General features: G+C 44.2%; 1 protein-coding gene across 3 annotated transcripts in view; it reads right to left on the reverse strand.

Annotated features, from left to right (window-relative positions):
- Window positions 1–10,715: 10,715 nt before the first annotated feature.
- The window catches only part of ZNF442 (zinc finger protein 442), a 29,609-nt gene continuing 14,897 nt past the window's right edge, over window positions 10,716–25,427 (reverse strand). The window contains exons 1-5 of one of the 3 annotated variants that reach the window (XM_074026027.1): window positions 21,334–21,438; window positions 19,059–19,175; window positions 14,642–14,768; window positions 13,678–13,738; window positions 10,716–12,986 (exon numbers count right to left, since the gene is read on the reverse strand). In XM_074026027.1, coding sequence (XP_073882128.1) covers window positions 11,363–12,986; window positions 13,678–13,738; window positions 14,642–14,768; window positions 19,059–19,136 — 1,890 coding nt within the window. In that variant the 5' untranslated portion in view covers window positions 19,137–19,175; window positions 21,334–21,438 and the 3' untranslated portion in view covers window positions 10,716–11,362. Of the gene's footprint in view, window positions 12,987–13,677; window positions 13,739–14,641; window positions 14,769–19,058; window positions 19,176–21,333; window positions 21,485–25,427 lie in introns of those variants that run through there. The other 2 variants (XM_045379810.2, XM_074026026.1) reach the window with 2 other exon arrangements.

The following is a 25,427-nucleotide window of genomic DNA, read 5'->3' on the forward strand; positions in this document are numbered from 1 at the left end:
AAACCCTGTCTCTACTAAAAAAAAAAAATACAAAAAACTAGCCGGGCGAGGTGGTGGCGCCTGTAGTCCCAGCTACTCGGGAGGCTGAGGCAGGAGAATGGCGTAAACCCGGGAGGCGGAGCTTGCAGTGAGCTGAGATCCGGCCACTGCACTCCAGCCTGGGTGACAGAGCGAGACTCCGTCTCAAAAAAAAAAAAAAAAAGAAAATTCCAGAAAATGACTTGGATGGTAAACTGTGGTTAATTGTGGCCATTTCAACATTCAGCATAGGACCAGCTGGCCTTCTCCCCACTACCTCTGCTGCAGGCAGCCATGCACATGTATTTTCCTCCAATTTGGCACTGGGGTCTCTCAGGAGTGTGGCTATGAACTCTAGTGCTGCCATGATGGGGCTACAGGACATCTGGTTGTGATGTGTTACAGTGTGCTTTTTTTTTTTTTTTTTTTTTTTTTTGAGACGGAGTCTGGCTCTGTTGCCCAGGCTGGAGTGCAGTGGCCAGATCTCAGCTCACTGCAAGCCCCGCCTCCCGGGTTCACGCCATTCTCCTGCCTCAGCCTCCCCAGTAGCTGGGACTACAGGCGCCTGCCACCTCGCCTGGCTAATTTTTTTTGTATTTTAGTAGAGACGGGGTTTCACCGTGTTAGCCAGGATAGTCTCCATCTCCTGACCTCGTGATCCGCCCGTCTCGGCCTCCCAAAGTGCTGGGATTACAGGCTTGAGCCACCGCGCCCGGCCTTACAGTGTGCTTTTTACAGGACACTTCATTCTGGTGAAGGGACTAATGTTTAAATGTTAATCAGTGACCAGGTGTCCCCCACAGGAAACTTGGTTATACTGGCTGATGTCCTTGAGGCTCTTGTCTGACCTGCATCCAGTTAATTTCTTTTTTTTTTTTTAGATGGAGTCTTGCTCTGTCGCCCAGGCTGGAGTGCAATGGCATGACCTCGGGCTCACTGCAACCTCCGCCTCCTGGGTTCAAGCGATTCTCCTGCCTCAGCCTCCCAAATAGCTGGGATTAAAGGCGCCCGCCACTACACCCGGCTAATTTTTCTATTTTTAGTAGAGGCAGGGTTTTACCATGTTAGTTAAGCTGGTCTCAAACTCCTGACCTCAGGTGATCCACCTGCCTCGGCCTCCCAAATTGCTGGGATTACAGGCATAAGCCACCGTGCCTGGCCAGCATCTAGTTAATTTCTATCAAAATAGCCACTCTATACAGAGCCTTGACCCGGAAGTAAGTTGGAATTAGGTGAAGCAGTCAGGTGAGACATGTAGGAGGGCATTGAGCAGGCCAATACATGCACTGTGTGAACTTCAGAAGGAGAAGAGAGAGGGAGAAGGTGAAGGGAGAATATTTTGAGAAATAATGGCTGAACACATCCTAAATTAAATGAAAACTGTGGATGCAGACATCCAAGAAGCTCAAAGAACTTTAAGTAGGATGAATGCAAAGAGAAACATGTGAATGCACATTATACTAAAGCTGTCAAAAGCCAAGGACACAAAGAGAATCTTGAAAGCAGCAAAAAAGAAGTGATTCATCACATATAAATGATCCTTCATAAGATCAGTAGATTTCTCATGAGAAACATTGGAGACCAGAAAATAGTGGGCAGATGTTAAAGTCAAAGTGCTAAAAGAAAAAAAGAAATGTGGCCAGGTGCAGTGGCTCACATCTGTAATCCCAGCACTTTGGGAGGCCAACACGGGTAGACACCTTGAGGTAAGGAGTTTCGGGTCAGCCAGGCCAACATGGCAAAATCCATCTCTACAGAAAATACAAAAATTAGCCAGGCGTGGTGGCATATGCCTGTAATCCTAGCTACTCAGGAAGCTGAGGCAGAAGGATCACTTGAACCCAGGAGGTGGAGGTTGCAGTAAGCCGAAATCATGCCACTGCATTCCAGCCTGGGCAAAAGAGTGAGACTCTGTCTCAAAAAAAAAAAAAAAAAAGAAGAAGTAAAGAAAAGAAAATGTAACCGGGCATATAGTCACAGCTACTCAGGAGGCTGAGGTAGGATCACTTTGGATTAGGAGTTCAAGACCAGCTTAGGCAATATAGTAAGACCCTATGTCAAACGTAAAAACAAAAACAGTCAGCTGGGCATGGTGGCTCATGCCTGTAATCCCAGCACTTTGGGAGGACAAGGCCGGCGGATCAGTCGAGGTCAGGAGTTTGAGATCATCCTGACCAACATGGTGAAACCTCATATCTACCGAAAAAAATATAAAAATTAGCCAGGCGTAGTGGCGTATGCCTATAATCCCAGCTACTTGGGAGGCTGAGACAAGAGAATCACTGGGACCTGGGAGGTGGATGTTGCAATGAGCCAAGATTGTACCACTGCACTCTAGCCTGGGCAACAGAGCAAGACTCCATCTCAAAAAAAAGAAAAAAAAAAGTCAACTAAGAATCCAACATCGGTCAACACTGTTTTTCAAAAGTGAGAAAATAATTAAGACATGCCCACATGAAAAAACTGAGGTAGTTTTGAAAATTATTATTAGATGTGCTCTGTGAGAAATGCCAAGTATTTTGCAGTTTGAAATAAAAGAACATTGGGCAAAACAAAAACAAAAACAAAAAAACAACACTGGACGGTATCCAGAAGGTGTAGGTGGAAATAAAGATCTTAGTAAAAAGAAATACATGGAAAATTATAAAAGCTAGTATTTTTATTTATTTATTTGGGACAGGGTCTCACTTCCATTGCCCAAGATGTAGTGCAGTGGTGCAATTTTGGCTCACCATAGCCTCGACCTCCTGGGTTCAGGTGATTCTCCCACTTCATCCTCCTGAGTAGCTGGGTTTACAGGCGCATGCCACCAGGCCTGGCTAATTTTTTGTATTTTTAGTAGAGCAGGAGTTTTGCCATATGGCCCAGGCTGGTCTTGAACTCCTAACCTTAAGTGATCCGCCTGCCTCAGCCTCCCAAAGTGCTGGGATTACAGGCATGAGCCACTGTGGCCAGCCTTAAGGGCTTTCTTATCATTAATTACTTTATATGAAAATGAATTAAACTCACCAATAAAAAGGCAGAGATAGGCAGAATGGGTGAAAAATATGATCCAACTACATTCTGTCTACTAGAAACTCATTTTAGATCTCAAGACACAAATAGGTTGAAAGGGAGGGCATGCAGAAAAATATTCCATGCAAATAGTAATCCGAATAGAACAGAGGTGGCTACACCAGTATCATACAAAAGAGTTTAAGCCAAAAACTGTTAAAGGAGACAAAGAAGAACACTATTTATAAAAGAGTCAATACATACAGAATGCACAACAATTATTAACCTATTTGCACTAAACAACAGGGGCTCAAAATAAATGAAGTAAACATTAACAGAAATGAAGAAGAAATGGAGAGTTCCACAATAAGAGTTTGAGACTTCATACAACATTTTCAAGAATGGAGAGATCAGACAGAAGATCAATAAAGAAATGAAAAAACTTCAACAACACAATAAATAAAACAGAGAGACAGAATGACATATACAAGCATACTCCATCCAATGACAGTAGAATACACATTCTGGTCAAGTGCACATGGAACGCTCTCCAAGACAGACCATAATTAGGACATAAAACACAAAAGCTCTTCACACAATTCTAAAAACTGAGATAGTAAGATGTATCTTTTTCTTTTTGAGACAGGGTCTTGCTCTGTCACCTAAGTAGGAGTACAGTGGCATGACCACAGTTCACTGCAGCCTTGATTCCTCGGGCTTAAATAATCCTCCCATCTCAGCCTTCTGAGTATTTGGGACCACAGGCTGGAGTGTACGCCATCACACCTGGCTACTTTTTTCAAATTTTGTAGAGATGAGGCCTTACTATGTTGCCCAGGCTGGTCTTGACCTCCTGGTTCAAGCAATCCTCCTACCTTGGCCTCCCAAAATGTTGGTATTATAGGCGTTAGCCACCATATCTGGTCTCAAATGTATAGTTTTCAAATACAATGAAATAAAACTACAGATTATTGGAAAAAAATACACAAATAAGTGTAAATTAATTCACTCTTCAACAACCAATGGGTCAAATGGGAAGTTGCAATAGAAAATACCTTAAGACCATGAGACTCTGTCTCAAAAAAAGAGGTTGGGGGTGGTGCCTCAAACCTGTAATCCCAAAAGTTTAAGAGGCCAAGATGGGAGGATTGCTTGAGACCAGGAGTTTGAGACCAGCCTGGGCAACAGAGTAAGACTCTATCTCTACAAAAAAAAATTTAAAAATTAGCCAGACACAGTGGCATGTACCTATAGCCCCAATTACTTGGGAGGCTGTGGAAAGAGGGTCACTTGAGCCCAGGAGTTGGAGGCTGCAGTGAGCCCTGATTAGGCCACTGCACTCCAGCCTGAATGACAGAGTGAGATTGTGTCTCAAAAATTAAAAAAAAAAAAAAAGAAAAAAAGAAAAGAAAAAGGGAAAATGCCTCGAAACCACTGAAAACAAAAACCTAACACATCAGAACTTATGAGATGCAGCAATGGCAGTGCTAAGAGAAAATTTTATAGCTTTAAATGCATTCATTGGCTGGGAGCAGTGGCTTATACCTGTAAGCCCAGCACTTTGAGAGGTCAAGGCGGGTGGATCACAAGGTCAGGAGTTCAAGACCAGCTTGGCCAACATGGTGAAACCCTGTGTCTACTAAAAATATAAAAACTTAACTTATCTGGTGGTGGGCACCTGTAATCCCAGCTACTTGAGAGGCTGAGGCAGGAGAATCACTTGAACCGGGGAGGCGGAGGTTGCAGTGAGCTGAGATCACGTCGCTGCCCTCCAGCCTGGGTGACACAGCAAGACTCCATCTCAAACGGAAAAAAAAAAGCATTCATTGAAAATGAAGAAAGAACTCCAATAAGTATTCTAATTATTCAGTTTAAGGAATTAGAAAAGGAAGCACAAACTTTTTTTTTTTTTTTTTTTTTTTTTGAGACGGAGTCTCGCTCTGTCGCCCAGGCTGGAGTGCAGTGGCGCGATCTCGGCTCACTGCAAGCTCCGCCTCCCGGGTTCACGCCATTCTCCTGCCTCAGCCTCCCGAGTAGCTGGGACTACAGGCGCCCACAACCGCGCCTGGCTAATTTTTTGTATTTTTAGTAGAGACGGGGTTTCACCGTGGTCTCGATCTCCTGACCTTGTGATCCGCCCGCCTCGGCCTCCCAAAGTGCTGGGATTACAGGCGTGAGCCACCGCGAAAGGTAGTAGACAAACAGGGTGTGGTGGTACATTCCTATAGTCCCACCTGCTCAGGAGGCTGAGGGAGGAGCATTCCTTGAACCCAGGAATTCTAGGCTACAGTGCACCATAATCATGCCTGTGAATAGCCACTACACTCTAGCCTAAGCAACATAGCAGGACCCTGTCTTTTAAAATATTTTTTAAAAGGTACTACAAATAAGTAAATAATAAAGATTAGAGCAGAGATAAATCAAATAGAGAATATAAAAACAACAGACAATATTATTGACACCAAAAGTTGGTTTGTGGAAACAAAATGGAAGAAGAAACAAGTTCTAATTCATTTTGTGAGGCCAGCCTCACTTTGAGATGAAAGCCAAGAAAAGACATTACAAGAACACAAAAAGACTACAGAATACCTTTTATGAATATTGAAGCATAAATTCTTCATAATATCAAGCATAATTCTTCATAATATCAAGAAGACAGGATGTCCACTTTCAACAGTTCTGTTCAATATACTAATGGAAGTTATAGCTAGAGAAATAAGGTAAGAAAAAGAAAGAAAAGGAATCCAAATTGGAGAGAAAGAAGTAAAATTATCTGTGTTTACAGATTACATGATTCTATATGGAGAAAACACTGAAGACTCCACAAGGGAAAAATAAAATTTTAGAGCTTATAAAGCAAATGCAGCAATGTTGCAGAATATAAAATCAATACACAAAAATCAGCTGCCTTTCTGTAGAGAAACAATGAATAAACAATCCAAAAAGAAAATTAAGAAAATAATTTTAGTTATAAAAGCATCAAAAAAAGTAAAACACTTAAAAATAAATGAAACCAAGAAGTCAGTGACGTGTACACTGAAAACTACAAAACATTCCTGAAGCAAATTAAGGAAGATAAATAAATGGAAAGATATCCCATGTTCATGGATTCCAAGACTTACTATTGTTAATATTAAAATCCTACCAAAATCAATCTAGAGTCAATGTGATCCCTATCAAAATCCTAACAGCCTCTTATACAGAAATAGAAAAGCCTATTCTAAAATTCATTTCAAATCTCTAGGGATCTCTAATACCAAAATAATCTTGAAAAAGAACAATGTTGAAGAATTCACACTGCCTTATTTCAAAACTTACTACAAAGCTATAGCAATCAAAACAGTATGGTACTGGCATAAGGACAAACAGATAGGCCAATGGAATACAATAGACAGCCTAGAAATAAATGCTCATATATATGGTGAAATGATTTTTGACAACAGTGCCAAGATCATTCTTTGGCAGAAGGACAGTCTTTCAGAAAATGGTGTAGGGAAAACTGGATATCTACATGCAAATAACAAAAGTGAACCATCACATTACATCATGTATAAATAGTAACTTATATTTAATCAAAGACCTATACTTAAAAGCTAAAACTAAAACTATAAAACACTTAGAAGAGGCTGGGTACAGGGGCTCATAGCTGTAATCCCAGCACTTTGGGAGGCCAAGCAGATCACTTGAGGTCAGGAGTTGGAGACCAGCTTAGCCAACATGGTGAAACCCTGTCTCTACTAAAAATATAAAATTTAGACAGGTGTGGTGGTGGCTGCCTGTAATCCCAGCTACTTGGCTACTTGGGAGGCGGAGGGACGAGAATCGCTTGAACCTGGGAGATGGAGGTTGCAGTGAGCCAAGATCACACCTCTGTACTCCAGCCTGGGTGACAGAGGGAGGAAAAAAAAATTACTTAGCAGAAAACACAGAGGAAAATTTTGTTACAGTTGGCAATGATTCATTGGATATGACATTTAAGGCAGAGGCAACCAATAAAAGATAAACTGGACTACATCGAAATTAAAAACTTTTGCACACCAAAGGATAATCTCAAGATGAAAAGAAAATCTACAGAAAGGGAGAACACATCTGCATATCACATATAAAATAAGGGGTTAATACCCACAGTGTATAAAGAATTCCTACAACTCTCTTCCAAGCACTTGGGAGCTGAAAAAAAAAAAAGAAATTTTCAAAATATTAAAAATTAAAAATTTAAAATAAGAATTCCTACAACTCAACAAAACACAAATGATTCAATTTTAATATGAGCAAAGGATTTTAAAACAAACTGGTTCAAAAAATATATAAACAACCAACAAAAACAAAAACCAATGCTCATTATTATTGGTCATTAGGGAAATACAAATCAAAACCACAATGAAAAACCAGTACAGAACCATTAATTGGCTATTATGAAAAAAAAAAATACGACATAACCAGTATATGTGACAATGTGGAAAACAGAAACCCTTATGCATTGCTGGAGAGAATGTAAAACATTGTAGCCACTTTGTAAAGCAATACACCTGTTCCTGAAAAAGGTTTACACCAATTATTCTGTGAACCAGCAATTCCACTCCTAGGTATATATCCAAAAGAAGTGAAAGCAGGGACTCACACAGACATATACATACCATATCCACAGCGGCCTTATTGATAGCAGCCAAATTATTACTGTGGAAACAACCCACATTTATCAATATAAAAATGGATAAACAAAGTATGCTTTAACTATACAGTGGAAATTTATTCAGACACAAAAACAATGAGTTTCTGATACATGCTACCACATGGATAAACCTTGAAAATGTTCTGCTAAGTGAAATAAGCCAGACATGGAAGGGCACATGCATACTTCCACATATCTCTCTCTCTATGAATAGTCAAATTCACAGAGAAAGTAGAATGGAGATTATCAGTACTTTGGGGTAGGATGGAATAGCTAATTACATGTATGGAACACTAAGAAGATATAGCAAGTAGCACAGAAACATGTATAAAATGATCCCTTCCTGGGTGTATTCTAGTTTGTACCAGCACTGTAAAAGACACTTCCAGATGGGCAGTTCCAGTGGTTAATGTTGGTAGTTCAAAGCGTAACACTGCCCTCTAGGCAACATTGAGGAGGTCTATTTGAGATATATTTCTCTGCAAGTTATTCCCATGAATACTCCAATGAAACAGCTCTTATCAAGGCCCCCAGTGACCAAATACTTGCCAAAATCTACACTCAACCCTTTTTCCTTGTCTTACTCAAATTCTCAGTGACCTGTGACATAGCTGACCACTCTCTGCACATTGAAATACCTTCTTCTGGAGACTTCCAGGAGAGGACACCCATGTTTTCCTCCTACTACTTCACTGGGTGTTAGAAGCCATTATGGAGTGAGGAAGTCAATGATTTCAGGAGCTTCTCCACTATTGACACAATATCAGGAATATCTCAAATGCTGCAGGCAAGGGAGGTTGGTGGGGAAGACAATCTATGACGTGCTTGAAGACTTTACCGAAGAACACACTGACAGGACAAGAGCACTGCCATCTTTATAACACCCCTCCGTCCTAAGCTGTAAGTTTCTAATTTGGCCACCTGGCCAAAACTGCAAATGTCAGCCCCACCCATAACTTCAACAGAACATAATGGCCCTAACCGTAACAGAACAGCCAGGACTTCCCTAACTCCTCCGTAATAAAATTTTGTTTCAAAGCACATTTCCCCACTGGGCCCTTTAAAAAAAGCCTCAGGCTGTAAGAAAAATTTGCACCTGACCCTGCCGGCTGGAAGCCCTTCTCAGGTTTACTCTCAATAAACCTGTCTCAACTGTTGAGCCACCTTCTCATCTCTCCTTTCCTTAATCTTTCTATCCCAACACACATAAGAGAGCATAAACACTTACTAACAAGGAACTTGAAGATATACTGAAATTCTCTACAGATAATGATGATAATGATGATGCAGAAGACTTAGAAGAGGTAATATCAAAGATGTGACACTTGAAAAATTTGCAGCAGTTTTTGGGGCATCTACAGCCTCTGCAAGGTGAAAGTATTAAAGATTACAATCCTCACAGGGCGCAGTGGCTCATACCTATAATCTCAGCACTTTGGGAGGCTGAGGCGGGTGGATCACCTGAGGTCACGAGTTCAAGACCAGCCTGGCCAACATAGTGAAACCCCATCTCTACTAAAAATAAAAATTTCCGGCCGGGCGCGGTGGCTCAAGCCTGTAATCCCAGCACTTTGGGAGGCCGAGACGGGCGGATCACGAGGTCAGGAGATCGAGACCATCCTGGGTAACACAGTGAAACCCCGTCTCTACTAAAAATACAAAAACTTAGCCGGGCGAGGTGGCAGGCGCCTGTAGTCCCAGCTACTCGGGAGGCTGAGGCAGGAGAATGGCGTGAACCCGGGAGGCGGAGCTTGCAGTGAGCTGAGATCTGGCCACTGCACTCCAGCCTGGGTGACAGAGCGAGACTCCGTCTCAAAAAAAATAAATAAATAAATAAAATAAAAAAATAAAAATAAAAAATAAAAATAAAAATTTCCTAGGCATGGTGGTGGATGCCTGTAATCCCAGCTACTCTGGAGGCTGAGGCAGGAGAATCGGTTGAACCTGGGAGGTGGAGGTTGCAGTGAGTCGAGATTGCGCCACTGCACTCCAGACTGGGCGATAAGAATGAAACTCCAGCACAAAAAATAAATAAATAAATAAAAATTAAAAAAATAAAATAAAGATTGCCATCCTCAAGTAAGATCCTTCAATGGAAGAAAGCCTTTGTGTCACCCGAGGGATAACATGCCAACAAACACTGCAAGGATATTTAAAGAAAAATAACCAACTTCCTACAATGTTTCTAACTAAATATCTGCAAATATGAAGACAGATCTTTCAATGTGTACACATCTTCAGCCCTCATGCTGAACAGATCCTGACATTAGTATTATTTAGTCTCTTCCAAACTCAGCATCTGCAATCAGAACCTGGTTCATCTAACACAGATGATCATCCTGACATCTTGTCAAGATTCAAGCGAGCCTGATGTCTCACTGCTTATCTACACTGCCACCCATCTAGTCATCTCAGTGAATCACATTAGGCACCATACTGTAATCATCATCATCATCATCATCATCATCATCATCCTTAGGTTATCAAGGAAGAAGGACCAGGATTTTCGTTAAGTGTTAACACACGATTCCAGGTCATTAAATAAAAGCAATCTATGATTGCTGAAAAAAAGAAACTGTAGATTACAGGCTCATGCCTGCAATCCCAGCACTTTGGGAGACCGAGGCAGGTAGATCACCTGAGGTCAGGAGTTCGAGACCAGCCTGAACAATATGATGAAACCCTGTCTCTACTAAAAATACAAAAAAAAAAAAAAAATTAGTCAGGCGAGGTGGCATGCACCTGTAATCCCAGCTACTTGGGAGGCTGAGACAGGAGAACTGCTTGAACCCAGGAGGCAGAGGATGCAGTGAGCTGAGATTGTGCCATTGCCCTCCAGCCTGGGCAACAAGAGTGAAACTCTGTCTTAAAAAAAAGAAAAAAAGAAATTGTAACATTCTAGGTGACATGTACTATGTAGGCAGGCCTGCGATGATTGGGTCTGTTCTCAACATTATAAGATTATTTTCATGATTCTCTAAAAAAATACAATAAAATGACTATTTACATAGCTTTTACAACACATGAGGTATTTTAGTAACCTACTTTTTATTTTTACTTTTACAAAAGCTTTGGGTTGGTGAAAAATTAAATAATCTAGGCATGATTTACAGTATGCAGGAGGATGTGGATACGTTACATGCAAATCTCATTTTATAAAAGGGACATAGCATCTGTGGATTTAGGTACGCTTAGGGGGTCTGGGACCACACCAATCCCCTACAAATAGTTAGGGGATAAGCATATTCAAAAGAAACATCTTAAGGCTTTACCATGTATTTTCATTCTTTTTTTTTTTTTTTTTTTTTTTTGAGTAGGAGTCTCGCTCTGTTGCCCAGGCTGGAATGCAGTGGCCAGATCTCAGCTCACTGCAAGCTCCGCCTCCCGGGTTCACGCCATTCTCCTGCCTCAGCCTCCCAAGTGGCTGGGACTACAGGCACCCGCCACCTCGCCCGGCTAGTTTTTTGTATTTTTTAGTAGAGACGGGGTTTCACTGTGTTAGCCAGGAAGGTCTCAATCTCCTGACCTCGTGATCCGCCCATCTCGGCTTCCCAAAGTGCTGGGATTACAGGCTTGAGCCACCGCGCCCGGCTGTGTTTTCATTCTTGAGGCTTATCTTCTATGTGATTTATTTCACATTTTTGAAATGAAATAAAACTAATGAATCCTTTCCCACATTTATAGAGTATCTCTCCAGTGAGTCCTTTTATGTCTATGCAAGGAACTGAGAGAACTCAGTGTTTTCCCACATTCCTTACATTCATGCATCTTCTCTCCAGTGTGAATCCTTTCATGTCCTCGAAGGAAACGGGAACGAGTGAAAGCTTTACCACATTGTTGACATTCATAAGATTTCTTTCCAGTGTGAATTCTTTCATGTCGTAGAAGGCAAGTGAGCCAAGAGAATGCTTTCCTGCATTCCTTACATTCATACGGTTTCTCTCCAGAGTGAATCCTTTCATGGACTTTTAAGTTACCAAAATGACTGAAGGCTTTCTTACATGTTTTACACTCATAAGGTTTTTCAGCTGTGTGGATCCTTTTATGTTGAGAAAGGTATGTGAAACAACTGAATGCTTTCCCACATTCCTTACACTCATATGGCTTCTCTCCAGTGTGAGTTGTTTTGTGATTTTGAAAGGAATAGAAATCAATAAAGGCTTTCCCACATTTACATTTATAGGGTTTCTCTCCAGTATGAGTTGTTTCATGCCTTCGAAGGGAACTAGAAATACGGAAGGCTTTACCACATTCCTTACATTCATAGGGTTTCTCACCAGTATGAGTCCTTTCATGTCTTTGAAATACACTGGGATAAACAAAGGCTTTCCCACATACCTTGCATTTATGAGGTCCATCTCCAGTGTGCATTATCATGTGACTTCGAAAGCTTGAGCGATGAGATAATGCTTTTCCACACTGCTTGCATTCATAGGGTTTCTCTCCAGTGTGAGTTCTTTCATGACTTTGCAGTGAACTAGGACAATCAAAGCCTTTTCCACATATCTTACATTTATGAGGTCCATCTCCAGTGTGCCTTATCATGTGTCTTTGAAAGCTTCCCAGATGATGAAATGCTTTCCCACATTGCTGACATTCATAGGGTTTCTCTCCAGTGTGAGTTCTTTCATGTATTCGAAGGGAACTGGAAACACGGAAGGCTCTTCCACATTGTTTACATGTATAAGGTTTCTCTCCAGTGTGAGTTCTTTCATGTCTTACATAGGAACTGTAATCAGGGAAGGCTTTAGAACAGTGCTTGCATTCATATGGTTTCTCCCCAGTGTGTGTTCTTTCATGTCTTAGATAGGAACTGTAAATAGGGAAGGCTTTAAAACACTGCTTACATTCATACGGTTTCTCTCCAGTGTGAGTTCTTTCATGTATACGAAATAAACTAGGCCAAAAAAAGGCTTTTCCACACAACTTACATATATAAGGTCCACCTCCACGATGTACTATTATGTGTCTTCGAAGGTTTCCCGAAGAACTGAAGGTTTTCCCACATTCCTTACAATCATAGCGTTTCTTTCCAGTGTGAGGTCTTTCCTGTGTTTGAAAAGAGTGGTGATAATTGAAGGTTGTCCCACATTGTTTATGTGTATGTGGCTTTTCTCCATATTCCTGACACTCATCTGGTTTGTGTCCAGCATCAAATGTGATGTAGCAATTAAGGAATGAACAACCCATGATGACTTCTCCATGCACACTGCTTTCACAGGGATCTACTCCACGAGTTTTTTCATTCACAGTACTACCTGGAATCTGGTTACTTTCACTGAATCTCTCTACGATAAGACATCTGTAAAACATGAGAAGTATATTAATAAAGGTTTATTTATAAATGACTTTATATTTATTAGTAGGTACTGGATTTCCATTTTACATCATCATGCAACGTGTAGGCTTCATGCACTGCTCGAACGTGAAAGGACTGAATGTTGTACAAGATAACTAGACCCCAGCTGTTTTCTTGACAATGGTAAACACATGGAATTCTTTTTTTTTTTTTTGAGACGGGTCTCGCTCTGTTGCCAGGCTGGAGTGCAGCAGTGCGATCTCGGCTCACTGCAACCTCCACCTCCCAGGTTCAAGTATTTCTCCTGCCTCAGCCTCCTGAGTAACTGGGACTACAGGCAAGCACCATCATGCCCAGCTAATTTTTGTATTTTTAGTAGAGACAGGGTTTCATCATGTTGGCCAGGATGGTCTCAATCTCTGGACCTTGTGATTGCCCACCTTGGCCTCCCAAACTGCTGGGATTACAGGTGTGAGCCACTGCGCCTGGCCAAATTCTTCATATTATTTCTAAGGGAACTATTTTTGCAAACACTGAATAGCTATGTCACATTTAAGTATATGTTTCTGGAGAAAATTTTCTAGGAATAAATTTATACTGGGCTTGTTCATTTTCTTTGCCTAGTTGTATAATTTCCTGTCATTCTAAGAATTGCTCCACAGATACATGTCTTTCTCTTGTGAGTGCAAATTACCTTAGGCTCCTCCTGGGATTTTTGTGCTGATCTTCAACGTCTGTGTCTTCCCATTTCATTCCTAAAAGGTGGATACAGAAAAAACACTGTAGATTATTATAAAATTCTAAAAACACTATAAGATTTTATGTATAATGGAATCATGCATGATTTATTCACTGTATTATAGCTGACACTTGAACAACATAGGTGTGTACCTCACAAGTCCACTTATTTTGTATTTTTAAGATGGAGTCTCGCTCTGTCGCCAAGCTGGAGTGCAGTGGTGCAATCTCCGTTCACTGCAATCTCTGCCTCCCAGGTTCAAGCCATTCTCCTGCCTCAGCCTCCCAAGTAGCTGGGACTACAGGTGTGCACCACCATGCCCAGCTAATTTTTGGATTTTTAGTAGAGACAGGGTTTCAGGTGGGTTTCGAACTCCCGACCTCAGGTGATCTGCCAGCCTTGGCCTCCCAAAGTGCTGGGATTACAGGCATGAGCCACCACACCTGGCTCACAAGTCCACTTATATACAAATTTTCTTCAATCTCTGCTACCCCTGGGACACCAAGACCAATCTCTCCTCTTACTCAGCCTACTCAATGAGAAGATAATGAGGATGAAAACATTTATGATGATCCATTTCAACTTAATGCACAGTAAATACATTTTTGTGTATTTATGATTTTCTTAACATTTATTTTCTCTAGCTTACACTATTGTGAGAATATAGTATGCAATACATGTGACAGACAAAATATGTGTTAATCAATTGTTTTTGTGACCAGTCAACTGAAGGGTAAGTTGTGGTAAACAAAAAGTTACAGGAATATGTACAACTGGTTGGGGACCCGGCACCCCTTAATCCTGTGTTGTTGAAGGGTCAATTATATCCCCTTTTCATATTTCAAATCATTCAACGGCATTGGTGACCAAGAAAAAAATGTCTTTAATTGACTAAGTGAAGACATAATGTCATTTTTACCTATACAGTTCAGGTTCCTAATGGTTTCCCACATCACATCTCTGTACAGAGTCTTCTGTGATGGACCCAGCAAAGCCCACTCTTCCCGGGTGAAGTTCACAGCCACATCCTCAAAGGCAACTGAATCCTGAAACATCCCATATGTACAAAGGAGGAAGGTTGAGACTGACAGTACCAAAAATTTACACCCACTTCATAAACTTTGCATGATACTATTGTTTCTAAGCAATGATTCAATGACATGGTAAATCCACCCTTATTCTCTGTCCACACTTTCTCCAACACAGCAATTCTGATGCTAGAATTGAATTTTGTTGTATAAATAATAGTCAAATAGGAACAAGTCTCTTTTTGATGACTTAAATGAGTGAATTTTATTGCCAGGATCATCCCTAATGTCCACTTTATAGTGGGTCTGTAATTCCTGTCATGACAAAGTCCTACTACTCACTGTGCAAGAAGAGGAGTCCTGAGATTGTATATATTTACAGATGCCAGTTAACAAAGTTCGATCCTTCACGTACTCTGGCACTGGATTTATAGAGGGTCTCCACCAACATAACTAACAACAGGTGCTGAGTGTGCATAAACTGTTTATGGAAAAAGTATAGTATTTGCTTAACTCTTACCTTCTCTTGGGGAGCTTGGAATTTTGTTACATGCTCAGCAGTGGGAGCATAGCTCATCAGCCAATGCTAGGTTTGAATGCTGAATTTTACCCAAGCCCTGTAACTCTGGTAAATAAGTAAGATGACAGAAAATCACCTCAACTCCCCAAGCCCAGTTCTTTGTGTTCTGGACAAGCAGCCACAAAACAAAACAAAACAAAACAAAACAAAACAAAACAAAACAAAAGCACCCTTTGCTTACATAGATTATGCCCCTCCCCGCTTTTCTAAACTATAACTCGGCCAGATAAAGAACCTCCAAATTCCCATTGTTTATCTTATGATTAGCTGAGCAGTTTTGTCTTCGCTGATCATACTGAACAAAATACAACTAAAGAAAAGTTTCTCTCCTTGCTCCAGGACTATGAACTTTGACCCATCCTCAGCCTGAGCCAGCATAAAATCCCTCCTTCATAACCCATTTGAAGAACAGACTTAGGTCAGAGTAAAACATTCTCTGATCTAAAATCTGATTCTCGGCCAGGCATGGTGGCTCACGCCTATAATCCCAGCCCTTTGGGAGGCCGAGGCGGGTGGATCATGAGATCAGGAGATTGAGACCATCCTGGCTAACATGGTGAAACTTCATCTCTACAAAAACACAAAAAATTAGCCATGTGTAGTGGCATGCGCCTGTAGTCTCAGATATTTGGGAGGCTGAGGCAGGAGAATCACTTAAACCCAGGAGGTGGAGGTTGCAGTGAGCCGAGATCATGCCACCGCACTCCAGCATGGGCAACAGAGCTCTCGAGACTTCATCTCAAAAAAAAAAAAAAATCTGATTCTCATCCTCCATCCTGCCCTCCCCTTCGCATCTTCCTTCTAATCTTGGTTGCTCTTCCCTTAGCAAGAAAAGAACTTTTCCGCCCAACCTCAGAGATGCCACAGATCTTTTTTTTTTTTTTTTTTTTTTTTTTGAGACCCAGTTTCACTGTTGTGAGCCATTGTGCCCGGCTGGGATGCCTCAGATCTTATACTTGATGCTTTCCCCCTTAGAATGAAGTCACTTAGCTAAATCCAGATTTATTTTACTTGAGAATGTCTAGCAACAGCCCCACAACAGTAAGAAATACAACCTCAAACAGGGAATCACCCCAACCGCCTCAGCTTTCTAATGCTCTGTAGCTTCTCTCAGTATAAAAGCCTCCTCCCATGGCTGGACTGATCAGGTTGGGACACCTGCGGGGGAGGCTTCCAGGAAGAACCAGTTTAAGTGGGCCTTCAATAACCTCCCATTACAGGCTCAAGATTGGCCTCAACTGGGAGTCACCGGCCTCAGGCCTCTCCACCCCACTCAAGACCATTCACTTCCCTCCCATGCCTTACATGGATAGTTACTTGGTTTAGTTAGTATTTATTTATTAGTTAGTTTAGTTTAGTATTTATTTATTTAGAGATGAAGTCTCACTCTGTCACCCAGACTGGAGTGCAGTGGCACGATCTTGGCTCACTGTAACCTACACTTTCCAGGTTCAAGTGATTCTCCTGACTCAGCCTCCCAAGTTAGCTGGGACTACAGGTGTGGGCCACCACGCCCATGGTGGTGGGCGCCTGTAATCTCAGCTAATCAGCAGCCTGAGGCACGAGAATCACTTGAATCTGGGAGATGATGCTTGCAGTAAGCCAAGATTGTGCCATTACACTCCAGCCTAGGCACCAAAGCAAGATTCCATCTCAAAAAAATACATAAATAAAAAATAAAGGTAGGCTGGGAGTGGTGGCTCATGCCTGTAATCCCAGCACTTTGGGAGGCCAAGGTGGGAGGATCATTTGAGGTTGGGAGTTCGATACCAACCTGATCAACATGGAGAAACCCCGTCTCTACTAAAAATACAAAATTAGCCGGGCGTGGTGGTGCATGCCTATAATCCCAGCTACTTGGGAGGCTGAGGCAGGAGAATCACTTGAAACCAGGAGGCAGAGGTAGTGGTAAGCCGAGATCACGCCATTGAACTCCGGCCTGGACAACAAGAGTGAAACTCCAGCTGGGCGCGGTGGCTCAAGCCTGTAATCCCAGCACTTTGGGAGGCCGAGACGGGCGGATCACGAGGTCAGGAGATCGAGACCATACTGGCTAATATGGTGAAACCCCGTCTCTACTAAAAAATACAAAAAAAAACTAGCCGGGCGAAGTGGCGGGCGCCTGTAGTCCCAGCTACTCGGGAGGCTGAGGCAGGAGAATGGTGTAAACCCGGGAGGCGGAGCTTGCAGTGAGCTGAGATCAGGCCACTGCACTCCAGCCTGGGCAACAGAGCAAGACTCCGTCTCAAAAAAAAAAAAAAAAAAAGAGTGAAACTCTGTCTCAAAAAAATAAAAAATAAAGTTAAATAGGAAAAGCACAAGTATCTATCCATTTCAGACAACAAATACCATTTAGTTACTACTTTCATAAGGCATTTAGTAAATTAATAATATTTGAGTTCTTTAGCTGTTGGAAAGTCCTATGCCGCAGAATTTAGCATTAATCTGTCAAGGATACATAACAGGAACAGAACAGTTATCCACTGTCCTAAATTCCCCACCCTAAAAAGGAAAGAAACTAAAGTTTTGGTAAATCTTTATAATTCAATCAAACAACTACCACATTTTCTGTTAATATGTGTTCACTTTTTCTGCAGCCATAAAGAAAGCACGACCAAACATTTTTCCTTCATCATACTATCACTGCTAAGTCCTGAAATTCCATTTGAAATAATCGGAGAAACTTACCTGACAGGCTCTGGGGGAAAAAAAAATTAAATGAAGGGTTTTTGTTGTTGCTCTTGTTGTTTTTTTAAACAAAAATTGGAGGCTGAGGTGGCAGATCACTTGAGGTCAGGAGTTCGAGACCAGCCTGGCCAACATGGTGAAACCCCGTCTCTACTAAAAATACAAAAAAAAAATTAGCCAGGCGTGGTTGTGCAGGACTGTAATCCCAGCTACTTGGGAGGCTGAGGTGGGAGGATTGTTTGAATCCAGAAGGCAGACATTGCAGTGAGCCGAGATCGTTCCACTGAATTCCAGCCTGGGAGACAGTGAGAGGCTCCATCTCAAAAAAAAAAAACAACAAGGAACAGATGACTACACATATAACCTGTTTTCTGAAATCCAACTATTTCTGGCCTCTGTGGAAATACTTTATTTTCTCTATCAATCTAATGACAGGATGCATCTTTTTTTTTTTTTTTTTTTTGAGACGGAGTCTCCCTCTGTTGCCCAGGCTGGAGGGCAGTGGCGGGATCTCAGCTCACTGCAAGCTCCGCCTCCCGGGTTCACGCCATTCTCCTGCCTCAGCCTCCCGAGTAGCTGGGACTACAGGTGCTGCCACCTCGCCCGGCCAGTTTTTTTGTATTTTTTAGTAGAGACGGGGTTTCACCAGGTTAGCCAGGATGGTCTCGACCTCCTGACCTCGTGATCCGCCTGCCTCGGCCTCCCAAAGTGCTGGGATTACAGGCTTGAGCCACCGCGCCCGGCAACAGGATGCATCTTATAGTTAATAAAACACTGAAGCTGAAAAGAGTGAATACCTCTTTTCAATGTGACAACCTCAGAGATGAGCAGTGCTGATTGGAACACAAACAAGTCTAATTCAGGTGTCAGGTAAGGTCATCCTATCTCCTGGGACATTAGTCACCCCCATCTGCTCAGTAAAGTGATCACCCGCCACCACCCCATGAGATACTGCACTGTGTGCTTTTCAGGCTCATGTACACATGACCTGAATAGGAGGTTCTTGCACAATCGGAATGAGTGGGTTCTCCAGTGCTTACATATTGTTTTCTCTCTTCACTAGTCTGAGAGTCAGGAAGGAAGAAATCATTTCTGTCTTCTCCCCCAAATATGATCATTCAATTGGCTGACCAGCCTGTGTCCCCAAGGAATGGAAACTGGGGTTGGGGAGGGAAAAGGTGATTGTCCCAAGGGTTAGCTTTTTATAGAAATGATATACCAGAAGATTCCTCCCATCCCACCCAGGCATCCAGCTGTTTTCTGTGAGGCCCCACCCCCTCAGGCTGCTCACTGGGAGAAATGACCCAGGGGCTGATATTCACTAGACCTTCCCAGAGACAGGGCAGCTGTGTGTCTCTTGGGTCAACCCCAGGCAGTTCTGAAACAGAACCAGGAAAAGACAGAGAGTGGGCTGAGAACACATCACTCCGTAAAGTTTCCAAAGGGGACTCTCAATGTTGGGAAGGTATCCGCACCCAGGGGAAAGAAAAGAAGGAGAGGCACAAAGGTTTTTTGTTTGTTGTTTACAAACAAAATAAGTGTCAGGTTATTCTCTGCTTTCTCACATGTGAAATGTTCAGGAACACAAATCTTTTAAGAAGCCGGCCGGGCGAGGTAGTCACGCCTGTAATCCCAGCACTTTGGGAGGCTGAGGCGGGCGGATCACCTGAGGTAATGAGTTCGAGATGAGCCTGGCCAACATGGTGAAACCTAGTCTCTACTAAAAATACAAAAAATTAGCTGGGCATGGTGGCAGGCGCCTGTAGTTCCAGCTACTTGGGAGGCTGAGGCAGGAGAATGGCGTGAACCCGGGAGGCGGAGCTTGCAGTGAGCCAAGATCGCGACACTGCACTCCAGCCTGGGCAACAGAGCAAGACTCCGTCTAAAAAAAAAAAATGGGCCGGGCGCGGTGGCTCAAGCCTGTAATGCCAGCACTTTGGGAGGCTGAGACGGGCGGATCGCGAGGTCAGGAGATCGAGACCATCCTGGCTAACATGGTGAAACCCCGTCTCTACCAAAAAATACAAAAAACTAGCCGGGCGAGGTGGCGGCGCCTGTAGTCCCAGCTACTCGGGAGGCTGAGGCAGGAGAATGGCGGGAACCCGGGAAGCGGAGCTTGCAGTGAGCTGAGATCCGGCCACTGCACCCCAGCCTGGGCGACAGAGCAAGACTCCGTCTCAAAAAAAAAAAAAGAAAAAAAGAAAAAAAAAATGCCAGACATTGCTCTCTGAAAACAAAATGAAAATTAAAACACTGGGACTCTGAAATTTAGCTCGGGTGGGGCGGAGGGAGGAGTTCATGATGTTGCTGTGAGTTGAGGAGGGAAAGTTAGCCTGGGTAAAGGCTCTGTAAACTAAGGGAGTTACTACCACCTCTAGGAGGAGTTAGAATGAGGAAATAGGGTAGTGGATTTGAGACCCTGCTACCCTCATCTCTGAAACACTCGAAGAGGAATCAGTCACTCTGGGAAGAAAAGAAGGGACTGGGGAACCCGCAGACCACAGCTCCTCCCATGCACAAACCCCACGCAAGAATCTGGATTCTGATTGCAGTTAGATACTAACCAGGCACCCTCAGCCCCACTGCCTCTCGGGGCCGCCTCCCTGAGAGTCAGGTCACAGAAGACGCTGACCGCCTGCTTCCCCACTGTGCCTGGGGATAAGATCTTGGAGAGATTATTGGGATGAATCTGCTCGATTCGCCCAAGTTCTTTCTCAGATCTTGAATTCCAGCGGAAAGGCTGGCGCCAAGCAGGCTGAAAACCCCACGAGGGAACCCACTCAGCGGGAGAATGAGGTTTCTTCACCTCCCATCCCAGGATTCGCCCGTCACTTCCCCACCAACCAGCGACCCCACACCTCAGCCGTCCCTGTCCAGACCCCTAAACACCCCCATCCCCAAACCTCTCACGGAGGCGGATCTGGGGTCTTCTCCCCACTCCTCTATTAAACTGTTTCTGCTGCAACCCTTGGAGTCTCGGTGCAGTGACTCGGACCGCGAACCTGTGCCAGTTACAGCCGCACAATCCGGGGAAACGCAGGGCTGCGGGCGCGGAGCTGCCCCAGAGAGGGCGCCGGAGCCAGGAACCGTAGTCGTCGCGCAGAAACGGGACAGGACGCCCGGGGTCCCGGCTGCCGGCCCAGCCCCACCCCCAACCCCGCGGCCGAGGGGAACAAGGGCAGGCTGTGCCAGGGGAACTCGGGTCCGCAGACCCCGCAGTCACCACGGGGACGCCCGAGTCCCGCCACAGCCGGTTTTGACTGGTTCCAACCAGCCTTTCGCCCTGCCTCAGGACGCCGGGCCCCGCACACTCACCATTTCCCGGCTTCCGCGGTGTCCCGGGTTCTCCCCAAGGCTCCCCGCTGCCAGCATACGACTCAGTGTGACAGAGCCTGCCACTGAACTGCCTGGGCGTCTCTCAGCTGCAGAGCCGGGAGCAGGAGCTCAGAGGGGTGGAGAAAGCTCCACCCTCCTCCCGGCAGCGCGCCTGATTGGCAGTTCCCACGAACTCGACCCCAACACTGATTGGGTAGAGCTCCAAGTTCCGCCCCCCCCCCCCCCCCACCCCGGGAACTGATTGACAGAAGAAGCGATCTTACACAGCTGAGTGGAGCCGGAGGAAGCGGTTCCAGACGCAGCCCTTGATAGGGTGGGCTTCCTCCCTGCGCTGTGACCTGACCCCTCCCACGGGATATTTGCATTTAAGCGGAATTTCCTGCCTGTACTCAATGCGCTCTTCCTGCTCCTCCTTCCTGGACGGGGACCCTCAAGTGTGTGCTGGGAATTCAAGACTCACTGCCCAGTGGAGCCATCCCCTGGCCTCTGAGCAGTAGGGAGCCCAGACCACACAAACCACAATGAAGCAGGAGGGAAGGCTTGGTGTCCTCCAGGGATCAGGAATTTAGGATGAGGCTGCTGACTCCATGGTCAAGCCTTTCTCCCACCTTATCTCTCAATCTACTCATTCTCAGACCAGAAAATAAAAACACATCAACAATGAAATAGTTAAATGAATGGAAAATCTGGAATTATATGGCAGCAATTTTCTATAAAGGAATCAGAAGAAGGGAAAAAAAAACAACCTGAATTAGTTCAGATAGCCACAGTTCAGCAGGAAACCCCCTTTCAGGAGGTTAAACATATTCCCAAGCTTAGAAGCCAGATTCTGACTCCTGAAATTGAGTGCCAGAGGGTGTAACCAGCAGCTTAGCAGCTGAGTCTCCAACCACGTTTTAAACCTTTTTTGTCTTCTTCTTCTTTCCCTTTTCCTCTTTCCCTTCCCGATCCCAAGATAATAACTTCAAGATAAACCGGATAGATGTTACCTCTCATCTAAAATACAGCTTCAGAATGCGCTGTGAACCTCCACTCTCTTTCCTTTCCCATACTATACTGCCATGCCTTATGCACATTTATCTTTATTTTTTTGGAGACGGAGTCTCACTCTGTCACCTAGGACAGAGTGCAGTGGCACGATCTCGGCTCACTGCAATCTCTGCCTCCTGGGTTCAAACACTTCTGCCTCAGCCTCCCAAGTAGCTGGGACTACAGGTGCACGCCGCCATGCCCGGCTATATTTTTTGTATTTTAACAGAGACAGGGTTTCACCGTGTTGCCCAGGCTGGTCGAGAACTCCTGAGCTCAAGCAATCCGCCCGCCTCGGCCTCCCAAAATGTTAGGATTACAGGCCTCGTGAGCCACCACGCCTGGCCTATGCACATTTATTTACCTAAACACTTATTAAGCACACACCATGCTCTCTTATTTGGTCATATATTTCCTTAGAAGCTTCAGGGGTTGGATCCTGATAGGGACCAGGCACCTCTGGAATTCTCTCTCCAACAAAAGAATACTTCAAAGACGGAAACCACACCCAGCTGAAGAGTGACTACAAGATTGACTGCGACTAATTTGAAGTAGTCCCTTCACCAAATGGGACAATAATTCAAGAGGGGCAACCAGAGCAAGTCACGCCACCTGGTACCTCTAGCCCCCCTTGCCTCTTCTGCATTCCAAACTCTTTCTTTAAAAACTCCTGCCGGGCGCGGTGGCTCAAGCCTGTAATCCCAGCACTTTGGGAGGCCGAGACGGGCGGATCACGAGGTCAGGAGTTCGAGACCATCCTGGCTAACACGGTGAAACCCCGTCTCTACTAAAAAATACAAAAAAACTAGCCGGGCGAGGTGGCGGGCGCCTGTAGTCCCGGCTACTCAGGAGGCTGAGGCAGGAGAATGGCGTAAAAACCCGGGAGGCAGAGCTTGCAGTGAGCTGAGATCCGGCCACTGCACTCCAGCCTGGGCGACACAGCGAGACTCCGTCTCAAAAAAAAAAAAAAAAACAAAAAACTCCTGCGTTGCCTCCACAAATTGCAGTGGAATTGCTTTCCGTTCTTCCCCTGCTAGGACAGATAATAAAGAAATCTCGCTCCCTCCTATCACAACTTGTTATTATTTTGACTTCTTTCCACAAGCGGCGAGCAGCCAGACCCCTTTGCCAGTTACAAGTGGGATCAGCACCTGGTGATGGGGCAGGGGCATTGAAGGATTTAGGGATGAAGGAGCTCAACTTGCCCTTCTGTGTCCTCTGTGCAGTGTGGAAATGCTCTCTCCTTCAAGACTTTAAATATTAATGAATTAAATGCTCCAATCAAAAGCCAAGGCATTAGACTTTGAAAATATAAAGATTTCCCATATTTGTATGAAATACAAGTGTACCTGGTAAACTGAGTTCTTTCTCTAGTTTATATGAGTCACAAAGAAAGAATACCTAATGGAACAAAAAAAAAGGCAAAACAGGACTTATTTTCTGGCCAGAGAAGAAGGGGTCAGAGTCAGCTCTTGCTCCAAAGACACTTCCTCCTCCTAGAGCTGTGGGAAGCCGGGGAATTTTAAGCAGCCAGATACGGGATGGGGACATTTGTAATATGGGCAGAAAGGAACTTCAGATGTGCAGGCACAAATCATAAACATGTCTCTTTATACCACACATGTTCCAAAGGCTGGCCGGGTGTGGTGGTTCATGCCTGTAATCCCAGCACTTTGGGAGGCCGAGACGGGTGGATCACCTGAGGTCGGGAGTTCAAGACCAGCCTGACCAATATGGAGAAACCCCGTCTCTACTAAAAATACGAAATTAGCCAGGCATGGTGGCACATGCCTGTAATCCCAGCTACTCGGGAGGCTGAGGCAGGAGAATCGTTCAAACCTAGGAGGCAGAGGTTGCAGTGAGCTGAGATAGCACCACTGCACTCCAGCCTGGGCAGCAAGAGGGAAACTCCATCTCAAAACAAAACAATGGACCGGGTGCAGTGGCTCACGCCTGTAATCCCAGCACTTTGGGAGGCCGAGGTAGGCAGATCATGAGGTCAGGAGATCGAGACCATCCTGGGTAACATATTGAAACCCCGTCTCTGTTAAAAAAAAAAAAAAAAAAATTAGCTGGGCGTGGTGGCACATACCTGTAATCCCAGCTACTCAGGAGGCTGAGGCAGGAGAATCGCTTGAACCCAGGAGGCAGAGGTTGCAGTGAGCTGAGATCGTGTCACTGCACTCCAGCCTGGCAACAAAGCTAGATTCCGTCTTAAAAAACAACAACAACAACAACAACAACAACAACAACTAAAAAGCTGCCATGACTTTCTTCTATGGGTGAGGATTTTCATCTTACAATAAGGTGTCAAAGATCTAAACCAGCAGTTCCCAACCTTTTCGGCACAGGGACTAGTTTCTTAGAAGATAATTTCTCCATGTACTGGAGTGGGGATGGTTTTGGGGTGATTTAAGTACATTACATTTATTGTGCACTTAAATATTATTATTACATTGTAATATATAATGATGTATGTACAACTCGTCATAATGTAGAGTCAGTGGGAGCCCTGAGCTTGTTTTCCTGCAACTAGATGATCCCATCTGGGGGTGATGGGAGACAGTGACAGATCTTCCAGATTCTCATAAGGTGCATGCAACCTAGATCCCTTGTGTGCACAGCTCACAATAGGGTTCACGCTCCTATGATAATCTAATGCTGCCTTTGATCTGACAGAAGGCAGAGCTCAGGTAGTAATGTGAGTGATGGGAAGTGGCTGTCAATACAGGTAAAGCTTTGCTCACTCACCCGCTGCTCACCTTCTGTTGTGTGGCCTAGCTCCTAACAGGCCACGGCCTGGTACTGGTCCATGGCCCAGGGGTTGGGGATCCCTGATCTAAAGGCAACTGGTTCTGGTTTGCTCTGGTTTTGAGCAGGCCTTGTCTAACTCTGATAATTGGCAAAGGGTCCTGAAGCTCCCAGGCCATCTGGAGTCCTAGTAAGCTAGCATACCTAAAGATAAACAGTTTAGGGAAAAAAAAATTTTATCTACTGCTTGAGAAAATAATTAGCGGCCGGGCACGGTGGCTCACGCCTGTAAT

This window comes from Macaca fascicularis, chromosome 19 (assembly GCF_037993035.2).
Source record: "Macaca fascicularis isolate 582-1 chromosome 19, T2T-MFA8v1.1".
Classification (NCBI taxonomy): domain Eukaryota; kingdom Metazoa; phylum Chordata; class Mammalia; order Primates; family Cercopithecidae; genus Macaca; species Macaca fascicularis.